Source organism: Adiantum capillus-veneris, chromosome 4 (genome assembly GCF_014529385.1).
Source record: "Adiantum capillus-veneris isolate H3 chromosome 4, ASM1452938v2, whole genome shotgun sequence".
NCBI lineage: Eukaryota > Viridiplantae > Streptophyta > Polypodiopsida > Polypodiales > Pteridaceae > Adiantum > Adiantum capillus-veneris.
Window position 1 is genome coordinate 176,601,387 of NC_140934.1, and position 10,896 is coordinate 176,612,282.

Below are 10,896 nucleotides of genomic sequence, written 5' to 3' on the forward strand. Positions count from 1 at the left end.
TAGAGGCCATGCAAAGCACCAAACCATACTATAATATGTGGTCTACATTCTATGAAGACTAGCTTTTCTCATAGGTTACGCCATAAAATAAATTGTACTAACGTATGTTTCTCTATCATTATAATCAACACGGACTACCTGTGTGATCAATTTTTCGTTATTCATAGGACAATATTAATTATGATACAGCATGTTGAAAATATAAGGCCCCTTAAGCTTTGAGATTTGACAGCTTGGCCAGTTTGCTCACAATGTTAGTGACAATATTATTGTAGATATTATAGCCCTGCAATAAATAATTATAAATATCACACATTAATAATCTTAATAGAGAATTTTTATATAGATGACACAAAGTTATTGATATAAATGTGCACTGTATTTTTTTTCTTTTCTCTCTCTTTACTAACTAGGTTTAGATTTTTTGATATTAGTTGTCATACTATTTTTGGCATAATCATAACATGAATCAATATACTTTTCTCTCATAATGATGGTTACACTTTGATTTTGTCATTCCTTCCAGATATAGGAAGAAATTTTTATTACCGTGTAGGGCTGCTGATTAGCAAAGACGCTTTTATCAACCTCATCCAAGTAGTCCTATCTCCCAAGGATAATCATACTAGATGTCTGCAAGTATTCATTGTAATTTTGTCTTCCTATAATTTTTGTAATGATCCCACCTACAAGTGATACTTATTCCTTTTAATTATTGGCCATCTAAAACAAATTGGAACTTGGTTACTGCATTTTTGTGTTTGTTTGTGATTCTAGTTGATATAAGCTGTTTCAGAGTTTTTCTTCTTGCTCACTTCCAACTTAGTTTATTTTAACTTTGCGGTTGTTGAGTGAAGGTGCCAAGATTGTACGTTCTAATTATACAAGTATCTTTAATCCTTTGATCACTCAAACATATTCCAATTTGGTGTGACACAAGTAGTAAATATTTTATTATGCCTTGTCTAGTCCATTAGTCACAGCAGCACACAAATTTATCGATTGAAGCAATGTGTAAATGCTCATTTTGGTGTAGGTTCACAGATTTAGGCAACACCAGTTATATGTGTAGATTTTCCGATTTCAGCAGCAACCAACAAACTGCAAATTCACTACTTTGAATATTATTAAGTGCAGACTCACCAATTTAGGCAGCACGTCTTATTGGTGTAGATTCACCGATTTAGGCAACACCAATCACCGAATCATGCTGCAATGGCTGGCCACCACTGTCTTTAGTATGATTTTGTTACTTGGATATATGTTGACAGATATTTGGATTTGGAATTGGATTTGGAATGGGTATATGATGATTTTTTGTCAGGATAGTATTTATGGAATTGAACTTGAGATTGATGAGAATTGATTATTGAATGATGAGTGTGACCACAATGATATCCTGATTCATCATTCATCAGGGTATGACATATACTGCTTATTCTATTGGTATGGGACACTTGAATAGGTAGTATGTGTATGACGGCAAACATAAGCAATGTTGTTTAGTTTCATAAAATTTTCCTTTTACCATGTGATATTTTTGACGCAGCATACTAATCACTGTTTTTGACAAGTATGGCTTATCTTTGCAATTGAGGACAATTTCTTTCTAATGGAGAGGTATGTAATGGAATTGATAATCACCTATTTAGACAGGTGGCAAAAGCATCAGCAAATATTGGACTATACGAAAGGATATAGAGTTTATGTGCATTTTATGATTTAAGTGCTCTTTATGAGCTTTGGCCATTTATGACCGGCCGGCCAGTTTGTACTCATTTTTGAGCATTCAAGAAATCTATAAGTAAATACGTGCAAGAGGAAAATGCTCACTCTTGCACGGGGGGAAATTGAACCCAGTATTTGTGTTACTCTTCTCCCTCTCCTCTCTTCTCTCTCCCCGTGCCGATGTAGCACTCCTCTCTTGGAAGTGCATCGGCACATGCTCTTATGCTCTATCTCGCTCTCTATCTCTCTCTGCATCGTATAGTTTGGATTATGCATTGTGCGATTTGTCAGATATGCAAATTCGTTTGTTTATGGTTAACAATGTGATATTTGGGGTATTTTGCACGGCCACCTTGCCTCCGTTTGTAGCATGATTTCCTTTGCTTCTTCTTTGTCTCCTTCTTCTACTCCTATTTGGCATTTGTTTGTGTTTTTTGGGGATCTTTCTGGGGGCAATGGGATTTTTTGCCTTCTTCTCTTCATTTGGAACCTCCTTGGGCTTCTCTTCCTCTGCCTTTGCTCTTTTGTGTGGATCTTCCTTGCCCTCTATGGCACATCACCTCTTCCTTTGTCTTCTTTGGCTCTTTGGGGGCTTAGGTGCTACTATGGGTAGTGGCATCTAGACACTGACCATATACCTAATCAACTTTTCCCTTACTCACCAAACATGGTTTTTGGTGTAGCAGCTCCTATTGATCTAGAAAATAAAGATTAGTGTGTTAGCTCTCCAAAACATTTCAAGTAACATCTATATTTATATAGTCAAATGGTTACCCTAGTATTCTTTTTTGGGTTGCAATAGGTGTAGTCAACCACTAGCTTTGCATTATTTATCACTCTCCATCCACACGAGAAAGCATCCTCCTGCAAGGGTGGCTACACAAACAGAAGGGGAAAAATAAATACACTATCTAAAAATGTATTTACTTACAACCTAGTATCACCATACCTTCACATTTAAGATCTGTATGTCATCCATGAGCTTTGTGATGGGAGGACATTGCTCAATTGCCTTTGCCAACCTTGAGGCAACCCTATTTAGAAAGATCCAAAGCATTGCTACAAAATAGTTGAAAGTGGGAGCACTGGCTAAAGTATTGGATTGTTACATTTACAACCTAGCCATTCCATGATGGCCCTTAAGAGAGTTCAATATGAAATACGTTTTATCAGTGGTATCAATAATCAAGTGTGAGCTGTGGTATAGACCACTAGACATTGTCAAAATCCTCCAATATGAAAATATCAAAATGACTTAGGGTTGTAGAAGAACTTACCTCTCATGGGTAAGGGCAGAGAAGGCGCTCACAACTCTCAAAATAAATATTGGCTAGCCAATTCCTTCTGTCAGAATTAGTTCTCAAATAGTGTGAGATGGTTGGGTCAACCATGTCCACTTTATGTTGGACATCTAACTTATAGTCATGCATCAATAATCTACAAATAAATTCAAGCAACACTTATTAACTATAAACAATCTACAACAAACACGTAAAGAATGTTGATGGTTAGGAATCTCAAAGATGCCCGGATAATATGGTCATTGATCTCTTTTTGCCAGTCTTTGAGAATGTCAATTGACTCAGCATCCAAGGAAATATAATCTTTTCTTTGAAGAAGGTCATCCTCTAAGAAGGCAACCACCCTGAAGCATTTGAAGTTAACACTTCTTAACAATGAAAAGTGCTGAGCTTCAATATCTATTTCCTTTGTTTCTAGCTCCTCCCTGTCAACTTTGAGCTCCTCCTCTTCTTCCAAAACATCCTCCTCCTCTATGATTTTCTCAATCTTCATTTTAGGCTCTTTTTCCCTTCTTGATGGGGGTATGTTGAGGATGTTGAAGGTTTTCTCATGTTGAGGTATTGGCTCAAGAATTTTGCTGAATTTGTACCTTAATCTCCTCAAGGTAATTATATATTTGTCCAAAAGTGTGACCCTATGAGAGTGGCCTGCACATATGTATGCATCTTGGATGAGCTCAATTAAAAAGTCCTCAACAACCTCCTGCATACATGCCAAGGCACCTCTTGTCCACCTCATATCAATCTTAAACTGCTCTCTTATTTGCCTACATAGATTTTGAAAAGGAAGTCTTGGAATTGCAACTGTCAAAGCCTTCTGTGCTCTCCTTATCTCCCTCAAGCATCTCACCTTATGAAAGAAACTCCTTTTCTTTGTAGGTGGGAGTTTCATATCAGCTCCCTTTTTGGTTGGTTGCTTGGAAGATGCAGCCCCTTTATCTCTTTTAAGCTCTCACCTTCATCCTCTTTGAGCTCTTACCTTTATCTCCTTTAGAGTTCTCACCTTTGTCTCCTGGTTTGATATCTTCTAGTGTTCCTTTAACACCTCCTGATTTCACATCTTCTCTAGGAATCTCCCTTGCAGTTGTTTTGGTCCTTGCCATTTCTAAAGATTATACCTTAAAAAAAGCAAATATAGAGCCACTTTACTTAGACTTACTCTTCATTTGCCTGAAGAGAGCACAACATCACAAAGTTACACCAAAAATTGAGGTTGTGTCCTCCCTATGCAAAAATAGAGTAGTTGGATGCCAACTACTATATTTTTGCTTAAGGAGGACACAACAACAAAACAAATTCACAAAACTTTTTGTGTCCCCCCTATGCAAAAATAGTGTAGCCGGATGTATTTTTGTGTATGTTCGACTACACTATATTTGCGTATGTGTCCGACTACACTATTTTCACGTAAGGAGGACACAAAAAAAAATCACATACGCTTTTGTGTCGTCCCTACACAAAGATAGGCTACACTTTTTTTGCATAAGGAGGACATATTGAAAAAGAAAATTGTACTGAAAAATTTACATAGAATACATATACAAATTCGAAAGTTCACCTTACAATCGGAATTCCACAACATCCAATGCTTTCAGTAGAAAAATGAGGAGAAAATACTCTCGTAGAAGAAAATCCCGTTTCTAATCAACCTCGTGTAGTAGCAAACATGGCGTGGAGAGAGGAAAGGAATTGATGAGAAAAAATGGTCAAAAAATATTGTCTGGGTGTGAACGTTTCTATATATAATACTGTACAATTACCTAGGTAAAATTTGGATTGACACAATTTATGATGCATGGATTTGGTCGTTCTGCATACAAGTTTCAAGGTGCATGATTGAAATACTATTTATATCTCTTAAAGCTTACAAATGTCATTTTTTATTAGTCTTTTGTATTTTGTCAAGATTTTCGAGTGGAACCCAACGCTCAAAATGTTGTTGAGAAAGCACAAAGGTACGTATTTTTTTGGATTAAAAAAATAAAAATAAAAATGTGTTGTCTCTAGGCAGAATTAATGATTGTGGATGTCTTATGACCGACTCAAAAATTGCACGAAGGCGACACAATGTGAGAATAAAAATTCTTTTTCTATATGTCGTTGCTACATAAAAATAGAGCACTCGAACATGCCTCTGGGTGCTCTACTATCGCATAGCAACAACATAAGTACCTATTGCTTTCTTTGTTATACATTTTTGCAATATATCGACACATTTTTTCAATATGTCATTGCTATGCAAAAATAGAGCACCCGGACATGCCTTCAAGTGCTCTATTATCGCATAGCAACGACATAAATAACAATTGATTTCTTTGCTACACATTTTTTCAATATGTCATTTCTATGCAAAAATAGAGCACCTGGATGCATGTCCAACTGCTCTTTTTTTCATAGCAACAACACAACTCCTATTACTTACTTTGCTATACAATTCTTCCATATGTTGTTCCTATGTGAAAATAGAGCACCCGCATGCATGTCTAGGCGCTTCTTTTTGCATAGCAACGAAATAACCTCCAATGAATTTCTTTGCTACATAATTTCCTTCATATGTTGTTCCTTTACAAAAATAGAGCACCCAGACATGCGTCCGTCGGGTGCTCTATTTTTGTGCATCAATGACATAAGTCCAATATTCTTTAAAGAATCAACATGAAACATTTTGATGTATAGATTTTTAAACAAGTATAAGATATTTTAAGATTTATTTGTTCCTTGTTGTGCAGAAAAGATGACTAGGAAGAGTTTGGAGGGTGGACATTGAAGAGATTGAGGGGACAAGTGATGACAGGTTGATGGACCTACTCTACCAACTCAAGCAGTTATTTAAGTTTGCCTATGTCAAGGAAATGTTTAATGTTCCCTTTAATCTAGAGAGCTTTCTGGAAGGATTCAACAATGAAATTCTTGACTATCAGAAGGTTTTTGTTAACCTTATCAAGGAGCACAAGGTTGAAAACTTTGTACACTTTGATGATATTTTTGTTAACCTTATCAAGGAGCACAAGGTTGAAAACTTTGTACACTTTGATGATATTTTTAAAGCAGGAAATTTAACACAGGCAGGAAAACTTAACACAAGCACAAGGTTGAAAAATTTGTACACTTTGATGATATTTTTAAAGCAAGAAATTTAACACCAAGCACTGGCTCCAAGAAGTGGCATTACTCCAAGATGATTGGAAGAAGGTCCATAACCCCTACGAGTGGCATGGAAATCATGTTTATAAGCTTGTGATTGAAGACCTTGCATTTTTTCTCTTTTTAACTCTTATTCCAATAGAGGAAGGAGAGTCCAAAACTCTACAAATTACATCAGCTGTGAATGTCCAAGATGTGGAGAAAACACCTAAAGATTTTAAAGCGAAAATGGAGAGGATTCAAAGAAAAGAGATCTTGGATGTGGCAGAGTTCAAGGCAAAGAACATCACCAAGGTGGATCCGTCCATCCATATTCTAGAGGAAGAGCTTGATCCCTTGCTATGCACAACATCAACCATGCCCACCTACAAGGTGGCAGAGTGGTAGAGCATGATAAAGGCTTTGTGGACTACAATACACCATGCCCATTGTTATTGCTTGAGAAAAAAAAAAAGAAAAGTTTATTGATCAATCCCATGTTGGAGAGCATGTACTAAAAAATTTTCAAAGCTATGAAGAGCAAGAGCTTCCAACATAGGAGGAATTCAACAAATTCAAAAAAGATTGAATATTGAGCACATGGGCAAAGAAGTTCCAAGAGAGAGCAAAGAGAATAAACCAAGCTTTTCCATTTAGCTCTGGAAAGAGGACCTTTTTGAAGATGATGAAAACCCTAAGGTAAAATGGTAATATAGTATATTTTGCAAGCACATTATTTAGGCTAGTGAAACTTCATTTCTTTTTACTAATTAGAGGGTTTTTTTGCATAGATTGATACCTTGGACCTTGTCAAGTTTCCAGGGAGAGGGAAGGGCTCCAGGCCTTTGGATCTAAAGAGGATCACAGTTTGGGCCAATACATTGGGAAGCTTAACAAGGAGACAATATCTATCTACCATATGAAGCTTTTCCAATCACCCACTCTCCCCTTACTTGCATTACTGGCTCTATCGAGGGTGGTAGGTTCACATCCAATATGACTCGGAGTGGACAAAATTATGCTTCTTGAGAAGCAAGAAGCCATTAGAGTTTTTGGGCTTGCTTTAGGATTTATGCGCTCAAGGAGTGCATAATTTGGCACTATGGCTAGTTATGTCCTTGCCTCTTCTAGTGACATAGGCAAGCAGTTGCAGTGTTACAAGAAGTAAAGGTACTTGAAGTGGAGAGGGAAAAGTGAAAAGCCTGATGTTGGCTCAAGTAGCCATAATTGATCCTTGTATTATCCCCCATTTGTTGCCTTGCCTCACTCTAGTGGAAAGCCATTGTAAAAACCTTTCACTTGCAGATGAACCATTGTATGCCTCCTTTCTTTTTTGTATACTCCTCTATATAGATGTAGCAATATCAAAACTTTCTAATAATTTTTTACTTGTGATCTTGTTTTGTGCCACACTTGTCTGTAAAACCACTGGAATACTTCAAGTAAGCTATTAGCTTTTTGAGCTCCTCCACCATGTCTAGTGTGTTTGAAAAACCTGGTTCTTGTCTGATAGTGGGACTTCTCCATACCTTGAGTAGACCAGATTGACAAGCTTCCATATTTCTTTACAATCCAAGGAGTGTGATTGTAGATAATGTGATGCACAAAAATAAAAATAAAAAAATATTTAGCAACTTATGCAAGTATTGAAGCAAATTAGTAGAATCAAAATATCATAATTATTACCATGTAGTGTGTGAAGTGCTCTGAGATCAAAGCACTTGTCATAGCTTTCTTGAATTTATTCAACTCTTTCTTAAAGTTGGAGAGTTCATTCTTTTCCCAATGACTTTTATCACAGTAAGTAAAGACTGCATACAAGGCTTTTCACACTTCTACCTTCTCATTTCTTGCTATTCCATTAACTCCATGGTCTTTCATAGCATTGTGTAGAGCATTCCATTAGTTGTAATGGACTTTAGATGAACCCTTAACCAATTTTCCATGGAATCCTAAGAAGTTCGTGGCCTTCACCCCACCAATAGAAGCTTTCCTAGGAACATTATTTCCACCAGAGGTGCACAATCTTCTCAATGATTTCACAAAGTGTATGCAATGTGCATAGGAGGACATTCCCAACATTCCCCCCATGAAGTCCAATATCAGACAATACCCTCTAAATACTTTTTATAACATTTTCATGCAAACCCTACGTAGAGGTGCACAATTTTCTAGTATGTATAGGTGGACATTTGAAAGGGTAATATCTAAAACAACTTGAAACTTTGGATCATTAGAGTGTCTATCTGGGGCTTTGTTCCAATTAGCAGGATTCAACTCCTTTGTTGCACCCATGCAATAGATATAGAGGCTTTTGACATTGGAATCCCTCTTTGACACATTGTACATACACTTTAGTGTCTTTAGGTCCCCCCCCATGTGCCATTACACATTGTATCTACCAAAACCCTCAACATCTAGCTCCTCCCTAGACTCCTGAGTTTTGATTATTGCATGGATAGTAGGGTGGTGGAATACCAAATTCAACACATTGAAATATTCAATATCAACCTCAAAAGCACCCAACTACCAAATGTTCTTCTCTAATTGCATAAAATTTTTTGGGGGGCTTTTTCTCCTTTGTGATACGAAGAGCTCTATTCATGAGGGTTATTGATAGTCTCTCAAGCTTTCTACCCTTCACAATTTCACTCTCATCTAATTTGATGACAAAAATGGCTTGCCCATTCACCTCAGTACGTTGAAGATCATAGAATTTTATCATTGCTCTTTGCAAAGTTCTTAAGACAAAGAACACATTGGTGAAAAAGTTAAGTTCTTTCTTCTTACTAGGATATATGTCATTGATGCGGAAAGGCTCTCCAAGAATCTCCATGACCTTGGAATTAATTTCAATGACCCCTTCACTATGGACTGATTTAGGTTTCAATCAATGATCTTGAATAGCTGTTAGTGGATCATTGTCACAAACGTCTGTAGCATAGCTATCTGACACTAACATAATGTCAATGTTACGGGAGCGAATCACAACACCTATAACGTGCATGCAACACAACCTAGATCAACATAATGTCAATCGAGAACATGGATGACATGATAGGTGCACGGAGGAAATCTCTTTAGCTTATCAAGCTGAGACCATCCAATGCATACAACACTCTGGAAGGCTAACTAAACCACAATTAGGAATCTCACTACTCTCAACTACACCACCCAACCCACATACACACAAATGGAAGGAAACTCACCAAACCATGCCTGAATCGTACAAAACTTAAGGAGCACCATCCCCTCACAATGATACGCTTATCCCAAAGCCTCTACACTCAAAACCCTCACTCTAGACCCATCTGCGAAAAACACATATGAAAACAAAGACAAAATTTTGAAGTGCCCAAAACTGAAGTTTATGAGTACTTATGCGTAGCTTATGTCTCCATGGTTCTAATGACTACTTGCATGCAAACATCATACATCATTTGATATACTTACGATAAAAAATAGCTTGTAGAAGTGCGAGCACGTTTGCTCCGTTCCACAAGGAATGCTTGGCATTGTCGCGTAGCTCTTGCCAAGCCTAGCACGATGGTGTTGTCACATCTCCAATGTGATGAACAAGCGGGGAGTAGCACCAGGATGAAACTCACACACTCTCTCTCTTTCTCTCTCACACAGTCGACGACAACTTAAAACTTGATTATGAAAAAAGTTCTTTTTACAAAATGACCTAGGTACCTTATATTCTAAGGCTACCATATGTTAAACCTAAAATAGAGTTCAAGGGGTCAAATGGCTTTGCATTTTCAATCTAGAAGTTCCATTGCACCCCGGCTTCTGCAACTAGACTAGCTACTTATTACAAATGATTTCTATAACCATAATCCGTAGCATTTCATAACTCTCTGAAAACAAGGCTTTGTTGAGTTATGTCGTGTTGTTGACCTATGGGCCAACACTCCCCCCCTCCAAATTCATGTCATCCTTGACATGATCTAGTTGTCAATGTCGATGCGATCTTTGTTGTCGTTCTTGCTTTCTTATGCTCCAATGCATGTACTTTTGTCAAACCACAACAAGAACTATGATCCATGAAAATCATAACTGATGACGAACTTTATTTCTTCACATCCAAGCCTCGAGTTGCAACATCTGTTGCTGTCATTAAAGGGCTAGCACCAGATCTAAATTAAAAAATAACCCAATCTCGTTCAGCTTGACTCTTATCACCATGGATAGATAAAGTTCCATCCATCACTTGCGCCAACAAATCTGTCAATTTTGAGTATTTTATATTCTCAAGAACAACTTCTACAATCTCTAGATTTGAATGATCAACTTTCAAATCTGGTGAGACAATGACAACTTTGGAAGGATTCTATAGAAATTGTTTGGCAAAACCTTCAACTTCTTTAGGCCAAGCTGCACTCCAATATAGAGTATGTCTGTCAAGCCGAATCCGGGAGATAAATTTTTTTATTTTAGGTTGAAAACCCATGTCCATCATTGATCCATCTCATCAAGGACAAGATATGTAACCCTCCAAAGGTTGGTTTGTTTCCATTTGTGTTTGTTCTTCTTTGTTGGTGACCACTGACTCCTTTGTTCCTACATCAAGGTGATCAAAGTCGCATGTGCCACTGTTGTCTTTTGTGTGTCGTGTAAATCATTATACTACTTCTACTTGATACATGACTTAATTAAAGCATGACAAACCCCAGTTAGTTCCCCAAGTTAGTAACTTGCTTCAAAAATTCCTTATCCGACATCATTCGCGATGGATGAC

The 10,896-nt window shown here is 37.3% G+C and overlaps 1 protein-coding gene across 1 annotated transcript; it reads right to left on the minus strand.

The window, feature by feature from the left end:
* Window positions 1-211: 211 nt before the first annotated feature.
* LOC147460405 (uncharacterized) lies at window positions 212-3,158 on the minus strand. The gene is made up of 5 exons (XM_086511700.1): window positions 3,017-3,158; window positions 2,844-2,901; window positions 2,678-2,762; window positions 2,503-2,604; window positions 212-286 (listed from the first exon to the last, which is right to left on the minus strand). Exons 1-5 carry the CDS (start codon window positions 3,156-3,158, stop codon window positions 212-214), a joined length of 462 nt encoding a protein of 153 aa, XP_086367826.1.
* Window positions 3,159-10,896: the final 7,738 nt, after the last annotated feature.